The following is a 22,247-nucleotide window of genomic DNA, read 5'->3' on the forward strand; positions in this document are numbered from 1 at the left end:
AGAGGTCAGAGTCAGCAGGAGTAATGACAAGGGCTAGAGCAGTGGTTTCTCAAAGTATCATATGGGGACCTTTGGGGGTCCCTAAGATCCTTTCATGTAGTCTACAAGCTTAAAACTATTTTCATCATAATATTAGGACTTTTATTTGTCTTTTTCACTCCCATTAATGAGTATACAGTGGTGCTTTCCAGAGGCTACATGATGGCTAATGGGATATATGCTTATAAGTTATGTTTTAAAAATTTGTTTTATTTTTGAATATAGTAAATATCAATAGATATTAACCTACATAAATAAAAAGCTGTTTCAGAGCCTCAATAATTTTTGAAAATAATTTTATGAACAATTTTAGATTTATAAAAAAATTGCAAACATAGTACAGGAGTATCCCCATATATCCCACATCCAGGTTCAGTTTCTCTTAATGTCATTTTAGGATTGTGCGTTTGTCATTACTAATTACGTTGCTATTAACTAAATTCCAGACTTTATTAGGATCTCACTAGTTTTTTCATTACTGTCGTTTTACTTCTAGGATCTGATCCAGGATACCATATTGTATTCAGTTGTCATGTCACCTTAGTCTCTCTGGTTTATAACAGTCTCACAGTCTTTTTCTGTTTTTTTATGACCTTGTTATTCTTGAGGAGTACAGATCAGATATTTTGTAGAACATCCCTCAAATGTTTCTCTAATGTTTTCTCATTATTATACTGGGTTTATAGGTTTTTAGGAAGAATACCACAGGGGTAAAGTGCCCTTCTCATCATATCATATCAGGGGTACATGATATTCACATGACATCACAGGTGAGGTGAATCTTGATCAAGTCAGTGTTTGCCAGATTTCTCCATTATAAAGTTACTATTTTCCCCTTTCCATACTCTATTCTTTGGAAACAAATCACTAGGTCCAACCCATTCTCAATAGGGAGACAGGGACTAAACTCCTCCTGGATATATCATTTGGAATTCTTCTGCGAGGAAGACTTGTCTCTTGCTCTCTAAATTTTGTTTGTTTGTTCATTTATTTATTTCAATGTGAACTCATGTATGTTTATTTTATACTTTGGGTAATAATTCAGTACTACATTATTTGTTATGTTGCTCAAGTTGTTTCGGCTTTGGCCATTGCATGTTCTTTCAGGTTGGTTTAATGTCTTAGTGTAAAGTGGCCCTGACCAAGTGTTTGAGAATAGCTGGTCTAGGTCATGATCATAGGATTGAATAGCTGAGGCAGGGAAGAAGACAATGTGGTTGGAAGAGATTTTTAGGAATTAAGAATTCAGGGTGTGAGAAAATAACCGCCAAGAATTTAAATTACTATTTATTTATTTATTCATTTATTTATTTATGAGAGAAAGAAAGCACAAGCAGGAGAGGCAGAGGGAGAAGGAGTGAGAAACTCAAGCAGACTCCTCGCTGAGCGCAGAGCCCGACTCGGGGCTCGATCTCACGCCCCTGAGATCATGACCCCAGCCAAACCAGGAGTCGGATGCTTAACCAACTGTGCCACCCAGGCACCCCAATCACCAGGAATTTAAATAGGAGTAGTTTGAAAGAGGGACAGTGAGCCAGAGCTAAAGTCATTTAGAAATGAAGGGGAGGTGGTGGGGGATTTGATTGATAGATGACAGCTACATGAGTTTCAAAGCAATGTTGGGTGGATGGTTTGAAAAGAGAGAGGAAAAATGATTTGAAATGATAATAAAGAGGAAGGAGGACACTTACTTTACCTCCAGGCTCAGTGGTTTCTTCTGGGGCTATGTGGGGAAAAGCAGTCACTGTGAGAAGATCACAGGGAAAACTGTCTTCAGAGAAGAACTGGGTTTCGTATTAGAACGAGAGGAAAAAGACATTCAGAGAATTGTTGAGGACATAGAGGATTTTGCTGCTAACAGATTGTCAGTTTCAGAAGGCACAGTGAAAAAACCTCCTTCCAGAATTTGGATGGGATAGGAGATGAGGGTAAAATAGAGAGTGTGTAAGAGTTATGAAGATTAGTGTGTGAGGGCTGAGTGTAACCTGGAGCTGTAGTTTCTTGTGGTGCCCGACATAAACAGGGATCAGAGATAAAGGGAATGATGACTTTGGTCTTGGTAGACCTGAAGCAGATAGTGGTGGTGAGGCTGTGAAGGTTTCAAGGGTAGGGAGGTATTTTTAAGCCTTTCTTTTGAGCTCTGCAGAAGGCAAAGAGGTACGGGCAGGGACAATTTTACTTGAGCTTGAACGCATGCTAAACAAGTGAGTATTCAGATTAACTCAGCTATGTAATTGAGGGCTCCCATATGATCTCTGTAAAGTGGAAGATAAGAGCCCTGGGGCTGTCTGGGGTTACTATTGTATAATATACACACAGAAAAATGCACAAATCAGTGTGGAGTTTGGTGAATTTTCACCAAATGAACACACCTGTGTAACCGGCCCCTACATCAAGAAGCAGAATATTACTAGAACCCAAAAAAGTAACTCCCTCAAGGGCAACCATTATCCTAACTTTCAACACAATTTATTAATTTTGCCTGTTATTGAAGTGTATGCAAATGTAATTATAGAGTATGCACTCTTTTTCTGCCTCCTTTTCCCCAACATTGTGATATTGATATAATTATAGTTTATTGTCATTGTTGTATAGAACTCCATGTACAGTGTACCATAATTTATCCATTCTACTCCTGATGAACATTTGCTTTGTTTCTACTTTTTAACTATTTACAAAACCTGTTGCTATGGAAATTCTTAAGCACATCTTTCAGAAAACATATATCCATGTTTCTGTATTGTATATTTTTTATGGGTGGAATTGCTGGGTCTATGGCACATGAATGTGTTCAAGTTTAGAAGATATTGCCAAAGCATTTTCCAAGATATTGTACCAGTTTATATCCACACCAGCATGTATGAATATTCCGTTTGCTCCGTACCTTTTTCAATGCTTGGTATTATTTGCCATTCATTCTAGCCACACTTGCAAGTGTGTGTGTGTGTGTGTGTGTGTGTGTGTGTATGTATGGTATTTAATTGTGGGTTTTAATTGACTAACAATGTTGAACACCTTTCATATGTTAGGTTTCCATTTGGGTAAGTGATATGCTTGTTTTTCCTATTGGGATTGTCTGCCTTTTTCTTACTAATGTGAGTTCTGTATATGTTTTGGATATGAAGCTCTTGTCAAATATATGAAATGCAAATATCTTTTCTGACCCTGTGGCTTTGCCTTTTCATTCTCTTAATGGTAACTTTTGATGAATAAAAGTTCTTCCTTCCCCCTCCCCCCAGCTTTATTGAGGTATGATTGACAAATAAAAGTTGTATATATTTAAGGTATAAATGATGGTTTGATATGCCACAATCAAGCTCATTAATATATCCATCACCTTACATAGTTATCTTTGTGTGTGTGTGTGGTGAGAACACTTAAGATCTACTCTCAGCAAATTTCAAGTATATATTTTCAACTGTAGTTACCATGCTGTATTTACATTAGATCTCCAGAACTTATTCATCTTATGACTGAAAGTTTATACCTTTTGACCAACATCTCCCCATTGCCCCTACCTCCCAGCCCCTGGAAACCACCCTTTTACTCTCTGTTAACTATGAGTTTGACTCTTTAAGATTCTACATATAAGTGAGATCTTGCAGTATTTGTCTTTCTGTGTCTGGCTTATTTCACTTAGCATAATATCCTCTAGGTTCATCCATGTTGTCACAAATGGCAGAATTGCCTTCTTTTTAAGGCTGAATAATATTCTGTTGTGTGCTACATTTTCTTTATCCATTCATCTGTTGGCAGATAGAAGTTCTTACTTTTAATGAAGTCCAAAAATTAGTGCTTTTGTGCCTCTTGTTTAAGAAACCTTAGCATACTCCAAGGTTATGAAGGTATTCTCTTATGTTTTCTTCCAAATGCTTTATGTTTTACCTTTTTCACTTAAATCTATGGATCCATGGAACTGATTTTTGCACATGGTGTGAACTAGTAGGTCATGGTTCTTTCCCCACCTTCCACTCCTGTCGTTGTCCATTGACTTAGCGTCATTTAATTTAAAGACTGTTCTTTCCCTACTGAATTACAGTGTCACTTTTATCATAAATCAGGTGACTAATATATCTGTAAGTCTGTTTCTGGCTACTTCGTTTCATTTTTTTTTTTTTTTTTTGGCCCTTATGATAATACCACACTGGCTTAACTACTATGATGTTTGGTAAGTTTTGTAGTAAATCTTGATATTTAGAAGTTCAAGTCCTGTAGCTCTGCTGTTCTTCAAGATTGCTTTGACTATTCTTGATCCTTTGCAAATCCCTCTTGATTCCTTTTAACCTTTTAAAAATTAGTCTTAATTTTAACTAGGGAATTATTTTGAATTTTTGTAAAAATGTTACCTTCCCCAATTCTCTGTAATTTGATGTAGCATGGTTTTATTTGTGATAATTTTCTGTCCTACTAGATAAAAAATGGGTAAGTTAAAAAAAGAAACTCTTCTTTGCATTTATATTTACTTTGCTTCATTTTGCTTCACAAATAAGTATAATACAACAAGATAAACATAAGTAGATCCAGGGGCACCTGGGTGGCTCAGTTGGTTAAGTGCCTGACTTTGGCTCAGGTCATGATCTCAGGGTCCTAGGATCGAGCCCTGCATCAGGCTCCACTCGGCCTAGGAGTCTGTTTGTCCCTCTCCCTGTTCCTCTGCCTTTACCACCCCCTCCCCCGCCAACTCATGCTCTCTCTCTCTCAAATAAATAAATAAATAAATAAAATTTTTAAAAGTAGATCCAGGCAGAAAGAAAATAAGAATAAGTATAATATGAAACAAGAAAAAGGATTAATTCAGGCCTGCTTTTTTGTGTATAGAGTTAGGACAGAAACTGTGACTCCCATTTTATTAGAATCGAAGCAAAGAGAATCAGTTACGAGAGTCACAGTATCCATATGTAAAAGCAAACCAGTTACTCTAAAGGAGAGGTTTTTCCTGGTGGTGAAAACTGAAGATGTTAATTTTCTCCTCTTTTGGATTTTATTTATTTATTTATTTATTAAAAAAAATTTTTTTTTAAGATTTTATTTATTTGCGAGAGAGAGAACAAGAGACAGAGAGCATGAGAGGGAGTGAGAGGGAGGAGGGTCAGAGGGAGAAGCAGACTCCCTGCTGAGCAGGGAGCCCGATGTGGGACTCGATCCCGGGACTCCAGGATCATGACCTGAGCCGAAGGCAGTTGCTTAACCAACTGAGCCACCCAGGCGCCCTCCTCTTTTGGATTTTAAAGGTGGTAACATGTGATCTAGCAGGATTTTCAGTAACATTTGGGACACAGTTCCAAAGCCCAGTTTATTTGAATGGACAGTTCTATAAAATCAGTAGTATGGTACACATATGTGGTTTTTGATGGTTTGACTTGACTCAAGGATAAAATTTGGATTAAAAAATAAATGGGCTATTTTCTATTCTAAAAAAATAACACGCATATCTCTCAATTCTTAATGAATGAATGAATATGTGTGTGTGTATACACATATTTTTCTTAACCATGGTTTTATTTTTTTCTTCATTTTTTTAACCATGTTTTTAATGGGAATTAGACAATAGAAACTTTAGAGTATATTCTTTGGCAAGAACCTGTGTTGTTCATTAAGACATATCTGTATGCTTTGATAGTCAGCTGAGCAGAGGCTATATGAGTTGATATTCTTCAATAATAATATTGCATAGTATTAAAACTTACTGCCAGGTACTGTAATAAGTGCTTTTATTTGCATTTTTTAATTTAATCCTCACAATAACCCCCTGAAAGTAGGTGCTGTGGCTATCTGTATTTCACAGATGAAAAAAGTAAGGTAAATAAGTTGCCCAAGGTTATACTACAAATAAGTAATAGAATCAGGATTCCGTTTCTGGCAATTATGCCTCTCTTTCTACTACACTATAAAGCTGATGAAAATTAAGAAGCCCAATGCAGGATTTGTGGCTGAGTTAGGAGGTTAGTAAATTCAGATAGAGCTAAGGTTTTTCTTCAAGAAACAGTTTTTAGGTCTCCTCTCATACAGATGAGTGAAGAAAACTACATTGTACGTTCACAAAAATTTTGCTTGAGATAAATTTGTTTTGCATTTTCTTTAGCTTCCTTTTTTTTCTTATTTTTACTTAACTAAATCCCAGTCTTCTGAATAACTGTTGTTGAATATGATCATTATCTTGAATATTATCATTTTCACTCTTTATAAGTATTAAGCTTTCAGGGAACCAAGCGGCTTGTCTAAATAGACTGTAAAGAATCAAAATATAAGCAAATTGAATTCTTAAATGCTTTCTAAAAGTCAATTTTGTAGCATGTCATTTTATATTTTTACAGTTTTAAAATATTTTCTGCGATTTTCTTGTGAAGCATGATATTTTGGAATTATTTCATTGAAACTAGGGGAAAGTGTTCAGTAGGTTTTGCAGCTGGCAGTCCTAAAAGCTGAATGAAAATTGCAGAGCCAATTTCACTATGTTATGGTATTTATACTTTTATTAAAATTCTTGCTTTTGAATGCTTGTTTGTGCACAATGTTTTGAAATGAGCCTAGTAATTTATGTTTGAAACTGCTTTAATTTCACAAATAAGAAGTAACTAAATTTTATAGGATTAGTTCTATTCATAGTAATCTGACTATAATATATATTCAAAATTTTAACATTTTCCTATGTTAACTTTCAGGTCGAAGGTCTAGAACAGATGTGGAAAGATGTTCACTTCAGAGAAAGGGGCTGTGGAGGAATGGTTGTCAGAGTTTAAGGTAATATTTACTGTTTCAATATAATAATTATATTCCAAAGAAGTTTTGCTTGGGGTTTAAATCCCAGTGGCTCTTTTTAAATTTTTATTTTACTATAATTTTATAATTTTTGTTTTTTTATGACTGAAAGGCTAAGTATCTATGGAAGCAGAAATATATTCCAATAAATCTTAATAAGGAATTATTTACACATAGTAATTCTTTCCAGGAAATAAATTCCTTTTTTCTCCCAAGTGGTTAAAAGAGTTTGTTTTCTCCTTTTCATAGCAACCCCACAAAGAATGAATGGTTAAAGTTTCTGAATGCTAATGTTACCCTCTCCAGCCATCAAAGATTGTGTTGAAATGTTTCTCCCAATTTGGAGGGCAATGGGAGTGGGTATGATCAACAATGGGAGAAGATGGGAAGATATTTGCCCACCTTTCTACCAATGGATCCATCTTTAACTGGCTTTCTTTTCTTGTGAACTTTTCTCTATAATAGCTAAAATTGTCTTCTTTTTTTGCAGGGGGGTGCAGAGGGAAAGGGAAGGAGAGAGAGAACTTTAAGCAGGCTCCATGCCCAGTGAGGAGCCTGACAGGGAGCTCTATTTTACAACCCTGAGATCATGACTGAGCTAATATCAAGAGTCGAACCCTTAACCAACTGAGCCACCCAGGGACCCCTAAAATTGTATTCTTTAACCAGTTAATTACCTTCTCATTGTCCTCTAGGTCTTGTTACACATAATTATGTGAACTTCATGATCATGAACCATAGGAATGAAGGGTTTGGGCTGCAACTGTCACTTTTTGGTCCAGCCTAATCAGCCCACAACTTTCAGGGACAAATGTATAGTCTGACAAAGTCAGACTTACTGGCTTGTTTCAAAGAGGGAGACTACACCACAGGCACTATATGGGTATCTCACCAAACAAAGGAAAAGATAAAATTATAGGATTTGGAGGAAAGGTGAAGTTTAGATGAAATTTAAATGAAGCAGTATTTTTATGGGCTCAAAACAAAGCAGAGCTGTGTGTAATGGAGTCAAAATCTGGTGTGGACTTCAAAGTGGACCCAGGGTCATGTTGTCTTGGAAACTACAAAGTTAACATCTATGTGGAATGTTGTGCTCAGAAACCCCTTATCTGAAGCTCTGGCTCTGCACCTTGGTTGGAAATCAAGCCTGCTTCTCTGTGTCAAGGTGACTTAGATCCTCCAGGCAAGAGTGGGATGTTTCATTCTTTCTGATATATGTTTATACAGCCAAGTTTTTGATATCTGTGATTTTAGATAACAAGACTTCTCAGTGAATAAGAATACAGTTAGTCACTCAAAACGGGAGGTTGTTCTGAAACTTCAGCTGGAGTGTGTCCTTGAGAGAAGCAATGTTTCCTGTTAATTTTGCAGCTGGCCTTATCAGTCATTATTATCAAATCCTGACAAATGGCTGGGCAGATTTTCACTTTGTCAGTTATTATAGTCTTGAGTTGAGTATCCTTCTACAGATCCTCTAAGTCATCAAAAAGTGATATAGAATCTTATAAAAGTGTACTGTATATAGTGCCTTCTAAATATTTTAATAATTTGATTAAACATTCTGCATATGTTGTTTTTGTAAGTGTTCGAGGTGTTTTTAAGCTTTTTTTTTTGCTTCAGCAGTGTTTAACATGGTTCATTCTATCATGATTTTTTTAAAAAAATATTTTATTTATTTATTTGAGAGAGAGAGCACAAAAGGGGAGAGGAGTAGAGGGAGGAGCAGACTCCCCTCTGAGCCAGGAGCCGGACATGGGACTCGATCCCAGGACCCTGGGATCATGACCTGAGCTGAAGGCAGACGCTTAACTGATTGAGCCACCCAGGTGCCCCATCATGATTTTTTTGACAGGTTGATGGAAATTGTCGAGTTTAAGAGTTGAGTACTACTTCTAGGGCATTGTTATGTTTAATAGTGAAGTAAAATTTGCAAAAACAATTATAGCCAGCCAGTTAGCCATTTTTTAGTATGGGAGTTGTGGAAAGAGGGCATGTTAAAGGATGGGGGAAGGGGCAACTATTAAGGCAAATAATTGAAAATCATGACTGATTCCCTTACCTTCCTGTCTGTTTGTTTATTCCCTTTCTCTCCTGGCTTGGATATGTAGCACCCTAGCAAGTGTAGCAGTGAAGGGTAAGGGGGCAGTGCAGTAAGTAGTATGGGCAAATATATGCCCTAGTGTTTGAGGAAGTGGGTAGTTGGGCAGAGGGTTGCAGAGGTGACATGCAGAAGACTCAACTAGAGTGGTTACATTGGTAGGTTGGCTACTTTGAGTAAATAAGTAAATACATGGAGGATGATAATGGGAGTTAAGTTTCTCTGTGTCCGAGAAAGGAATTAGAAACATGGAATGAGGAAAGCAAGAAAGAATGCTAAGGTGTTCATTAGAATTGAAAGAATCAGTATGAACTCATGGATTTAAATATATATCTGATTAAGTTATACATGTAAAACTGTACATAAATGTATCCATATATTTCCCAGCTTTATTCACTGGGAGGGCCGAGGAACAATGACACCCTGGTAGTAATGAGTACGCCATGCACCCAGATCTTGTTTTCTAAATGCCGTCTTCCACTAAAAGAAACTAGGATGTGAATAAAGTATTATCTAAATAATATTTTAGCAATATAACATATATTATGTGGGTAGCACTATTTTATCAAAATTTTTATAAGATTAAGTCAAGGATAAGGAAACTTTTCCATTGGGAGAAGGGGAGTGAAATCCTGGGCCACATGAATTAAAAAATAATTTAATTTTGTTCTAGCCCCCCAAGATTAAATTTACCCAATTTTCTTCTTCTTTTTTTTTTTTTTTTTAAGATTTTATTTATTTGAGAGAGAGCATGTGCTGGGGGGAGGGGCAAAGGGAGAGGAAGAAGCAGGCTTCCTGATGAGCAGGAAGCCCATCCTGTGGCTTGATCCCAGGACCCTGGGATCATGACCTGAGCCAAAGGCAGATGCTTAATTGACCAGGCCATCCAGGCACCCCCTAAATTTGCCCAATTTTCAATCAATTTAATATAATGAATGTTTTAAATTATTGTTAAGTCTACATTATAGCTAAAGAGAAGATATTTTCTATTCCTTGTTTAATTTGGTAAATATTCCTGAAAATTATTTTGAGTGTTATTCAGAATTGTATTAATATGTGTTGAATTCAATTCAGCTCTGTTTATGTTTGATAAAGAGATTAAGTTTATCAGGCAAAATCAGCAGCATATTAAGGCTAATAGAAAGTAGAAAAGTGCTTGAGAACATATCTTTTAAGTACTTTTAAAATTAGAGTATCTTGTCTTTTGAAATGATTTGTGATGTTAGTTACATGTTTTGGCTAAAATAATTAAGAAAGAAAGTTTGGATGCATATATACATATATATATATATATATATATATATACATAATATATATAGAGAGAGAGATTGAGGGAGAGAAGTGGGTGGGGGAAGCCTCTGTTTGGTTGTTTAATTTGATAACCATGGTGCTATTAAGGCTATAAGATCATCAGATTGACAAAGTAGTTCAAGCACATAGGGACTCAGAAACCCTTTGATGTAGTCATAATTATTCTGCTAGGTGGTTTTATGATGTTGGAAAAATCACATTAACTTTTTTAGGTTTCAATATCCTCATCAGAAAGAGTGAAGTGGGTGGTCTGTGAAGATGATTTTAGTTCTACATTGTTCCGTGGTTGCAGTCTGAACTCCCAACCCTATAACTTCATTCACCATGCTCACAAATGCACAAAGACAACACAATTTGTTGTGTGCAAAATTTTTTTTTTTTTTGCCTTTGGAAAAACTATTCATATCTACTCTAGCTGTGGGCCCTCATTAGTATTCTCTTCATATACCAACAAAGTGATTAGACTTGAGACTTCATTATTTTAAGATTTCATTAATAGTTCAGTTTCTATCTTTTTTTTTCAAGATCTTTTTCAAGATTTATTTATTTATGTTAGAGAGAAAGTGAGCATGAGTGGGGGGAGGGGCAGAGGGAGAGAGGGAGAAGCAGAGTCCTGGCTGAGCAGGGAGCCCGATGGGGGCTAGACCTCAGGACCCTGAGATCATGACCTGAGCCGAAACCAAGAGTCAGATGCTCAATCAACTGAGCCACCCAGGTGCCCCTAGATTTTATTTATTTATTCATTTGAGAGAGAGAGAGAGAGAGAGAGAGCACCCATGTGCATGAGCGGGGGGAGGGGTAGAGGGGGAGGGAGAGGGAGAGAGAGAATTTCTTAAGCAGACTCTGTGGGTGTGCAGAGCTGGACAAGGGGCTCAATCCCAGGACCCTGAGATCATGAGATGAGCTGAAACCAAGAGCTGGCTGCTCAACCAACTGAGCCACCCAGGCACCCCTCAGTTTCTATCTTTTCAAAGATGTATTTGTAAAGTATTATCTTTCAGATTGTATTGTGTTTTTCTTAATGTTTTGTGTAGATTTATCTAGCAGATTTCTAGACTCCTAATTTTTTCAATTTTCTGGTAATCACTGAATCTTAAAATCTAATATATGTATGATATTGAATAGAGTTGTTTTATTTATCGGTTCTCTATCCATCTGTCTTCATTAATTCTCTTCTACCCAACCCATATCACCTCCTTAAATTTTTAAAAAGCCATCTGCCAAATGATACTTTAGTATGAAGCATCTGCCTTCTTCAAATTTTGCCAAGACTAATTTCCCATTATTATTATTATTATTATTATTATTATTTTTGTCTCCAGTTCTGCCTTCTGAAAAGTTAGAAAGCTTAGCTGGTATTTAAGAAGGCCAGTGCCTTTGAACTAGTACAGTGCAAGAAAATGTAAAGGTTTGCTGTAATAGTATTTAAATCCATGAGGGTCTGTTAGATCTTAAGTTTTTCAAAGCACTGTTCATAAACACAGCAATTATATTTTCTCCCCTTCTATAGACAAAAGTGGCTTTCCCACATTTGCAAAATGAAATAATGACAGAATTCTGCACTAATTTTTAGAAGACCCTTCCTCAAATTTAGCAGCATAGTGTCCTAGGCCCAGGTATTTTCAGAGAAGAGCTATTCTTTTGCCTTCAGGCTGTTTCACAAAAAATATTTCACCTCATGAGGGTTAATTGGTACATAAACTGAAAATTGTAATTCACATTTTAAAAAAGATTTCATTTATTTATGTGAGAGAGAGAGAGACAGAGATAGTGACAGAGATAGTATGAGAGAGCACGAGCGGGGAGGAAAGGGAGGAGGCTTCCCGCTGAGCAGGGAGCCCATCCCGGGGCTCCATCCCAGGACCCTGGGATCATGACCTGAACTGAAGGCAGACGCTTAACCAACTGAGCCACCCAAGCACCCCTGTAATTCATATTTTTAATGAATGTTACGGTTTTAGCCTACATAGTATATGTAATATTATAATAATCTTTCTATTCACTAATCATTTTTTTAAGATTTATATTTCAATTCACTTAGTTTTAAAATTTCTAGTTAGACACACACACAAACACACACACACACACACACACACACACGTAATAGTATGTTTTATATATAAGTCAGGTTCATTTCCATTCAGGGAGTTAAAAATCTGTTGTTTATTTGACCATAATTCCCTTTTATATAAATTCCCCTAGTCTTAGGTTACTCTTGATCAAATAACGGAAATGAAATGTTGCCTGGAGATCTTTTGTTACATGCTTTTGAAATATTGAAGAATGCCCTAATCTCCTCTTTAGTAAGCAGTTGCAGTGAAACTTTTTTTTTACTCTGGAGAATGGTGGAAGTTTTCCAGATAGTTCACATTTACTTACCATTCTGGTAAATGAAACTATCTTATTGACTTAAAAAAAGAATCTATTCAATTATATATCTTACGATGAAGTGTGACCTATTTTTAAAGAATCTACTGAAGTGTGAACAGTGGCAGTGTTTATTTCTTATTCTGTTCATCTCTAATAAATCCCTTCAGCAAAGGTTTGAGTATGAGGCCTTATGCTGAGTGCCATGGATGGAGAGATGATAAGATAGTTCTTGCCCTTAAGGAGCTCATGGTAAAGTAAAAATGAATCATATATCCTTAGTATAAACATTTATGCTGTTTAATTTTCTGTGTCTGTTTATGCACATGTACACCTATGTACATTAACCATAACTGTTTTAAATTATGAAATACTAGGAGATGGGACATGTAAGAAATAGTGTATATCTTGGAATGACTATTAGCAATATCTTGAGATATTATATCTACTGCAGGGTTAATATTTGTTGATTGAAGTAATTTGCATGAGAAAAAATAATGACTTGGAGACAGATATTAAGGAAGGGATGTACTCTAGAAGGGTATGTTTTTATCATTTGTTATAATGAAGTGTTTTGGTTTTGGTTGTTTTTTTTTTCAGATTTCCCTACTATTTTTACCCATAACTGTCTGACTGGAGTTTTATCTCTGGTCATGGTGTCTTTTCTGAATGGATGGTGCTGGCAAGCTGTCCATATTTTAAGTGGCATTAGGAAAACTAGTTTGATGGTAGTGTGGCTCTCTTTTTCTCCAGTTCTGAGAAGTCTAAATTTGCCCCCAATTCCTAACTTAATAGTCACTATATGTAACTCAGGAGTTACTTTGATAGATGATCTGTGGCTTTAAGGTTTGAAATGTTATTCGATCCTTATACAACATGTTTATTAAGAAATAAAATCAATACCATTAATGAGACTTGTAACTTATATAATGCTACAAAAAATATATATCTGGCTTTACACATGTTTTGCATCCTATTTCTAACCTGAAAGTTGAAATGTTAATGTTAATTTGTATCCCTGTTGATGATAAGAAAATTAAATATATTTTTTGTTGAGATATAATTCACATGACATAAAATTCATTGTTTTAGAGGGAAAATATAGTGGGTTTTGGTATAGCCACAGTGTTGTGCAACTAACACCAGCATCTAATTCCATCACACTAGAAAGAAACTCCATACCTATTAGTCACTCACAATTCCCCCTCCCCCCAATCTCTGGCAACAACTGATCTACTTTCTATTTATGGGTTTGCTTATTCAGGACATTTCATAAAAATAAAATCTTTTTTTTTTTTAATTTGTTTAGACACTACCAGAAACATCTTTATCAAATTATGCCACAAATTTGAAAGACAAGAGTTCTTTAGTCTCATCTCTGTATAAAGTTATCCAGGAGCCACAAAGTGAGGTAAGTACTCTTACAGTTTATTATGCTAGTAGCATTCAGTTGATTGATTTTTAATTTTTTATTGTGAAATATATATATAAAAGAGTAAGAAAAACTATATGTTTAAAGAACTTTAATATATATTATGGATTGTTTATCTCATTACATTTGAGAAATGGGTGGAGGGGTAAGAGTAGAATACTGTATGTTCAAAAAATGGTAGAGTGAAAAAAAGAACTATAATAAAATGAACTTCACTGTACCATCTCCTAGGCCAAGAAATAGAATTATTACCATATTCTAAAAGCCATCTCTGAATATGTTCCTCCTCTTATTCTATCTGTTTGTCTGTTTCTCTATCTATCTTGTTAGAGGTAGCCTACAAAGTCAGGGCCATTATATGTATTGATTGATTCAACAAATATTTGTTTGCTCATTATGAGCCAGCTACAATGCTAGGCAATAGAAATTCAAAGATAAGTAACACATGGTCTTTATCCTGCAAGGAGAAAGGGAGAGAAAATAAGTAAATACATGCATTCAAGGCAATGCCTACATGGATATGCACAATTCCAGGTATGCAAGGTGAAAGGACATTGCAAATAGTTGGGTTAGTATATGGAGGCCTGAGAAAATGCAAAACATTTAAGGAATGGCAAGTAGTTTGGTCCAGCTGGTGTTTCTCTGTCCTTACTTCTTTTCTCTTGCCCCCGTCTCCTTTTCTTTTTTTTCAGGAAGAAAATTTAGTTTGAAGGTGATAACATAATCTATACTCCAGATTCTGGTGTTTACAAACCCCACCATTCATAGTAGAAATAGAAAAGGATTGGAAATAGTGTGGAAAATAAAAGACATGGTATTTGGAAAAAAGCGAATAGGCTAATGCAATAGTTAACAAGAGAATAAGACTGGTACTGAACTGAAGCTGGAAAGATTGGTTTAGGCTGTAACCATGGTGAGCCTTGAATTCCATCACAAGCAGTTTAGACTCTTTTTTGCACTGAAGGCATGACTTGATCAGATTATTGTTTCAGGAAGTTGGCTATGTGGAGAATAGATTGGAGAATGGAAAAATTGAAAGCAACAGATGCTAGGACAATAGCCTAGGAGGGAGCTGTTGAGAATGGAAAGAGGTGGAGTAGAGGGGAGCGCGATATGAGGTGTGTAGTTTTTTTGGTATCTAAGTTTGGTAGATCACATGACAGCTCTAATACCACTAATGTTATTATTTGGTGGTAAAATAACTTATACCCTGAGTCCGGTCCTATGTAGATCTTTGTGCCTTTTGGATGAAGCTCTCAAAACTATAGTCTATTGTTATTTGAGTAGTTAACCTCTTTGGGAAGGGGTTCCAGAAAAACCCAGCTTCTACTGATTATGCTATAAAGTGCATCATGATTTTTACAGGCTGAAGAAAAGACTAGGGATGAAATTGACAAGCCCAAAACTTTACCTGGAATAACTAAATAAAACAATCATATTTTGCTTCTCCCTTCCTACTCTCCAAAGCTTTTTAATTTGTATAGTATGTGTAGGAACCTTGTTTTCTTGAAGGGTGTTAGTTTTTAAAGTATTTGGGTGGAAGGTATTTTAAAGTTTTACATGTTTGAGAATTATTTCACCAAATAGAATAAGTATAGGTATATGCTTTATTTTTTTAAACAAATTAAATCTTGTTCCTAATTTACTGTTTAGTATTTAGTATTTTGAGAGTCTTAAAAGTTATCCTGTGATGAAGGGTGTTTTAACCAGCCTACTTTGGATATAGTTTGTAAGGTAAATTTCTGATAGACTAGTTTGGTTCATAGCATTTCTTTTATTCAAAGTGAATACAGCTCTCGTGGTTCAGAACAGTATTTCTCAAAGTATTTGTGGTGAAGGACTGGTTTTTTAAAAAATTTCAGTCTGTCACAGACCAATATGTGTACTTAATGCACATGATGAACGTGCAAATCACATCATATGTGAAGTACCACATGAATTTGATAACCCCTAACTGATCTGTACTATATCCTGTTCAGTAAGTCTGCTGATTACCCACTTGGATGTTGCAGCAATATCAAGTTGCTGTAAGTGGTTCTAAATGTTTCCAATTTCTGTATTTACATTGTTGGGCACTGGTAACATTTGTGGATAGTCTTTGGTCCATGGACCACACTTTTAGAAACACTAGTTTAGGAAGTTTTGCATGTAAGTTTGTTTTATGTTTTTAGCTTGATTCGTGTGTTAAAGACACTGTGTATTCTGTATTCTTAAAACACAACTCAATCTTGGGGCGCCTGGGTGGCTCAGTCGTTAAGCGTCTGCCTTCGGCTCAGGTCATGATCCCAGGGTCCTGGGATCGAGTCCCACATCGGGCTCCCTGCTCAGCAGGAAGCCTGCTTCTTCCTCTCCCACTCCCCCTGCTTGTGTTCCCCCTCTCGCTGTCTTTCTCTCTGCCAAATAAATAAATAAAAATCTTAAAAAAAAAAAAAGCACAACTCAATTCTTAAAAAAAATATTTAGAAGTGCTTCTAAAATATAACTGTGTAAATACTTTAATATCATAACCCTCCTTTTTCTCTTTAGAATATTTTGTAATTTTAATTTGGTGATATTCCTAAAATGTTGATATTATCCATTGTCTTTTGGCATTTTTGAAATTTGGGACATGGTTTGGTTGTTACTTGAAGTTCAACAAATTTGTTATTTGGATTTTATTAATAGTACTTTTTCATTATTCAGTTTATTTCATTTAATAAGCGTTTATTGAGCCCATACAATGTGCCAGAAATCACTTAGAAATGTAGCAGTGAACAAAATAGACTAAATTCTTGATCTTCTGGATTAGAAGTATTCTTGTATTCTGGTAGGTGAGATAGACATTAAGCAAAAACCTAAATGTATAATATAGTGTTGGTTGGTGATAAAACTATGAAGAAAAATAAAGTGGGGTAGGGGGAGTATGTATTGAGATTCAGAAGGTATTGAATGAATTAGGGGGAAAAATAAAACTAGGGGCAAGAGTTTTCCAGGAGAGGGAATAGTAAATGCCAAGACCCTGAGATAGAAAATGTGTGGTATGTTCAAGAAATTGTAGAGGCAGTTTATGGGTACAATGCAGTTTGCTTGACTTGTCCTTTTAATTGACTGTAACTTTAAGACAGGCATATGATTAGAGGCTAACAGAGCTCAAGTGTGTTATGAAACCAGCTGTTTGTGAAAGAGCCACATAAAGTCTCTTTGGTATTCTAGGCATAGGGAGCCCAGAGTATGGAGAGATCATTCAGTGGGTACTGGCACCTAAATAGTGGTGTCCTTCCAACTTTTCTCTATCTTTTTCCTACCTATGTTCCTCAGTAAAGTTCAATGTAAAAAAATTAACTTGCAATATTTTCTTCTAAATTTATGCAAACTTAACTCTTCCCCAACTTCTATCCCTGCTTTAGTCATTCAAAGGCAATTTTATGTCACATTTCTCTCTTAGGATAAAGACTTCTTATTTACAAATGGATTTTTGTAAAAGTTTATTTGTAACTTACTTGTTTTAGAATCCAGAATGTATTTTAGAATGGAAAGAAGGTACATGATGATTAGGTTCTCATTAGACCCATAAAAAACCCATTTAATACCTGAAAATATATTTAAGAAGCAGTTCTCTCTTAACAGTACTGTAAAATCTACCCACCAAATATGTCAGTGAGAAACTACATACATACATTCAAATCAAACACTAGTAACACAACATGTTCTAATGCTCCATTGTTTGTCTCAAATATATTCAAGTTAGATAAGTCAAATACTGCCTGTATTTCCTACGTGATATATTTTTCATTGCTTTTCTGATATTTTTCAGGTATGTTTGTAAAGGAGTCAAAACATGTTAGCTCCAGTCTGACCTCTGTGAGCTGCATAATTTTGGCCATAGTAGATAGCCTCTTTGTCTCAATTTTCTTATGTAAGAAGTATGGATAATGATATTCTACCCTACAATGGTGTGGGAATTGAACAGTTCAAGTACTTTGAAAGTACTTGGCAAGTTATAAAACACCACACAGATACTGGTATTTCTCTCTCTTGGTTTGACATGCATAATGTTATCTAACCTCATCATAACATAATGATTTCTCCACCCCTTTGAAGCTGTCTTCATTTGGTTCTGCTTTCATAAAGCCAAAACTCTTCTAATTTTTTTTAATTTTGGATTTTAAATTGGTTATACGACCTTTTGAGGGTGTTTTGATTAAAATTGATTATGTTTCAGGAAGACTATTGAATAAATTTTCAACATAAGATTTCATAATTTCGCAAATACTTGTTAAGTTATATCAATTGATTTAACCAAAGTTTTCCCAGGTATTTAAAGATTAGGGTTGTTATACAACAATACAAGATTGCTGACATTGGTCCACAAAGAAATTTTGAAGACTCTACTCTGAAAGCTGACCATTTCCCTGCCAGTTTTTCTTTTTTCCTACCACCCCCAACCCAGTTATTCCAAATTCCTACTTTAAAAACATCTCCTTATCTGTGAATGGGGTTACTTTGCCTCTAGCCATCCACTTTCCTATTACCCTTGCCATGCCACAGTAGACATCTGTTGCCCTCTGACAACCATTATGGGAGTGAAAAAAATATTCCTTAACTGTCAGAAGTTAGATAATTTTTCTCTTTTCCTTTTTTTTTTTAAAGGTTTTATTTATTTATTTGACAGAGACACAGCAAGAAGAGGGGACACAAGCAGGAGGAGTGGGGGAGGGAGAAGCAGGCCTCCCACACAGAGCAGGGAGCCTGACTCAGGGCTCGATTCCAGGACCCTGGGATCACGACCTGAGCCAAATGCAGATGCTTAACAACTGAGTCACCCAGGCACCCAGAAGTTAGATAATTTTTCAATAGGAAAGCCTAGTTTGGCTTAATGTTTATTGAAGTGTAACTTTCACTACACCTTGTATAAATAATACTGACTTTAATTATAACCAGTATACTTTACATATTTAGCATGTTTGAAATCAGAACATCCACTGTACGTTAGTTTCTTTTTATTACAATTACTGGAAGTAGAAAATTTGTTTAGTAAGTTGACTTAAATCTATTGCCTAAGTTAGTGAAGTAAATGAACTCTAGTTCATTGAAAATATAACAGCCTGATGTCTTAAAAAATTAGTACCCTGTGAATCTCTTCACATATTTATGACTTGTGTGTGATCATTGTATATGCTTAAAGATAATACTTACGTGTAAGAGTCTCTTATGTTAACTTTCTGATTTAAAAAAAATGTCTGTGATATAGATACAGTTATCTCTATTAACTGGGTAATACTGGCCTGTGGTGGGAGAGGAAAAGGTTATAGATAACTCCAGATTTTGTTTCAAATAAAATGACAGCAATGTTTAGATTATCCAGGGGCAATGTATCATGGTTACAATAGGGATCTAGATGTAGGGGTGCTGTAATTATTCAGCTATTTCACACACATTGCTGTCGGATGCTGCCTAATTATAAGCTCAGGAGGGTGATGTGATGATAACTACCTAGGATTCCCATTTCAATTTCTCCAACCCTGTAGGTAATCATGTATATATTGGCATGTTTTATCAGGAAGATAGCTATTTTAATAAGTTAAAAAGATATGGTATAAATAACAGTACCACTTTAGAGTTATAGATTATTTTAAAGTTTACAGGTGCTTCCAAATACATTTATTTTGAACTGTTTGGCCTTCCAGTAGAAGTAAACTTTCAAAGGTTTGCTAAATAGCTTAGCAGTGAATAGTTTTGCTTCCAAAAAAATAAAAACATTTATATATTTCAGTAATTACCAATCAGGGAAAACCATTTTTATTTCATATGTCAGTGTCATTCAAATACAGTCTAATCCTTGAATTAACACTTCGTCTTTTTTCCAGTTGCTAGAACCTGTCTGTCACCAGCTCTTTGAATTCTATCGCAGTGGAGAAGAGCAGTTGCTTCGATTTACACTGCAGTTTCTTCCAGAATTGATTTGGTGCTACCTTGCGGTCTCAGCCAGCAGAAATGTGCATAGCAGTGGATGTATTGAAGCTCTTCTTCTAGGGGTTTACAATTTGGTTTGTATTTAATGCAGTTAACAAATGTTTGCCAAGAGCAAATATATAACCTTTTCAGCAAAAGTGAATACATAATATCAACTACTTTTCATTTTAGTAAAGCTCATATTTGTTTTTCATACATCAAATGGTACATAGCTCATTCTCCTAAAAAATAACTTTATGGAGGTTGAAGGCCATACAGGCATACATATAATTATGTAAATATACCTTTTTGGATTGGTTGAAAACTGAAAATCAGACCATTTTGGTTCTTCTATAGAGGTATCTAAAAATATCAGTGTTGAATTTAAAATTTTTCAAATTTAAAATCTATTGTCTATAAATTGTCTTTTAGTGACCTTCACAAAAAGCTTGGGAGAAAAGATCTAGTCTGATAGATACCACTAATAATTTCATAAAATCTGGACTGTCTCCAGAATTCATACCATTGATTTAACAGATAGTTTTGATTACTCTTTGTGTATTGATTAGTATGGTATTCTAGATATTTAAGGTTTGTACTTTTTAAAAAGGAAAAGAAATTTAAGGGCCTTTTCTTGACATATTTCATAACTATGTTAATTGATTTAGAAAATGTAACTTTTTACATAAGGAAAACCAGTGATTATTAAGACACTACACATCTCTATTTCAGCTATCCTATGTTACTTATATTTTAAAGAGGAAGGTTAACTCCTGGTATTTATAAATAATTAATAATTGATTATCATAGTTTATGATTTTAGTTGACTTTAAAATTTCTTTCCTTTCAGGTCATTTTTTTAGATTAACAGTTTATAGTTAGCTTTTAAACTTGTGTGTAAAAAATAAATATTTTAAGATTTTTTTTCACTTTTATAGGAAATAGTTGACAAACAGGGACATAGCAAAGTATTGAGTTTTACGATTCCATCTTTATCCAAACCATCTGTATATCATGAAGTAAGTGACATTTTATCAAGGTAAATATTTTGGTTCTAAGATTTGAAGTTGCTATAAATTAGGGTCTGGTTATTTAGATCCCCCCAAAGTTTATTAATTTATTAGTACCTGAAAAAGTATAAAACACCAGGCAAGGTATTTACTATTCCCAAAGTGAAATGAGAAATCAGAATCATAAAACTTTAAAATCTGATTGTTTAAGAAATCTATTGAAAATACTCATTTTGAAATATTTTTCTCTCCTTCTGATGGATAAAACTAGTCTAATATTTTTGTATGTGACAATTATGTATTTCTGGGGTAGAACTTTTTTAAGTTCTTATTTTAATTCCAGTATAGTTTACATACAGTGTTATGTATGCACAATATAGTGATTCAACAATTCCATACATCATCCAGTATTGGTGTAGAATTTTTGAAGTTAAACTAATTTTATTTCTACTTGTGGTTTGGTTTTTAATTAATTGTTAAATCTTTGAGCAGAAAATTTAGTACACAGTCACAATATTTTTAAGATATATGATGTTCATGGCAATCGTTCTTAGTGGTTTATATATTCTTAATATCACATTTTCAATAGAATGGCTTTTTCTTCTTTATTCAAATGTCTCTAGCCTTCCAGCATTGGGTCCATGGCTCTGACTGAGAGTGCACTATCCCAGCATGGTTTGTCAAAAGTTGTGTACAGTGGACCTCACCCCCAAAGGGAGATGCTGACAGCACAGAATAGGTATACTGTGGAGACATAACCTACTATCCTACCATGCTGATTTTTTAAAAAATTATTTTGGTAGATTTATAAATAATGTTTAATGAGCTGTATGTAACACTTAAAAAAAATATTTGGTCATTTTATACAAGAGAAAAACACATTTTCACGATTTGTTACTTTATACTTCGATTCAGATGTTATCTGGAACATTGAATTTTTAAGATAATTTTCAGATGACTGTGATTTGAGAAGTCTTTTTTTTTTTCTTTTTAGTTTTGTATTGTTATTGATATGGTTATATTGTATGGGTCTATTCTATAAGATAATATCTTTCCATAATGCCTGCCTAATTATGGTTGACTTCTTAGAATTCTAAAGATTTGTAAATATTCTTTTGGTTTGTCTTTAGGTTTGAAGTATTAACATTCCTTTTGTTGTGTTATAATGCTGCCTTAACCTACATGCCCAGTGTTTCTCTTCAATCATTGTGTCAAATTTGTTCAAGGTAAATAAAAATTCAAATGTTTTTAATATTGAAATATATGAATCTAGGATTGCTAGTTTGTTACACATCTAAGT

At 34.9% G+C, this 22,247-nt stretch overlaps 1 protein-coding gene across 1 annotated transcript in view; it reads left to right on the forward strand.

Moving 5' to 3' along the window:
- Positions 1–22,247, forward strand: part of FAM126A (family with sequence similarity 126 member A) — an 86,252-nt gene that overhangs the window by 33,269 nt on the left and 30,736 nt on the right. The window contains exons 2-7 of the mRNA XM_032401952.1: positions 6,702–6,780; positions 13,884–13,985; positions 19,853–20,032; positions 20,876–20,956; positions 21,571–21,686; positions 22,078–22,173. Coding sequence (XP_032257843.1) covers positions 6,730–6,780; positions 13,884–13,985; positions 19,853–20,032; positions 20,876–20,956; positions 21,571–21,686; positions 22,078–22,173 — 626 coding nt within the window. The 5' untranslated portion in view covers positions 6,702–6,729. The remainder of the gene's footprint in view (positions 1–6,701; positions 6,781–13,883; positions 13,986–19,852; positions 20,033–20,875; positions 20,957–21,570; positions 21,687–22,077; positions 22,174–22,247) is intronic.

Source organism: Phoca vitulina, unplaced genomic scaffold, assembly GCF_004348235.1.
Source record: "Phoca vitulina isolate PV1807 unplaced genomic scaffold, GSC_HSeal_1.0 scaffold4, whole genome shotgun sequence".
NCBI lineage: Eukaryota > Metazoa > Chordata > Mammalia > Carnivora > Phocidae > Phoca > Phoca vitulina.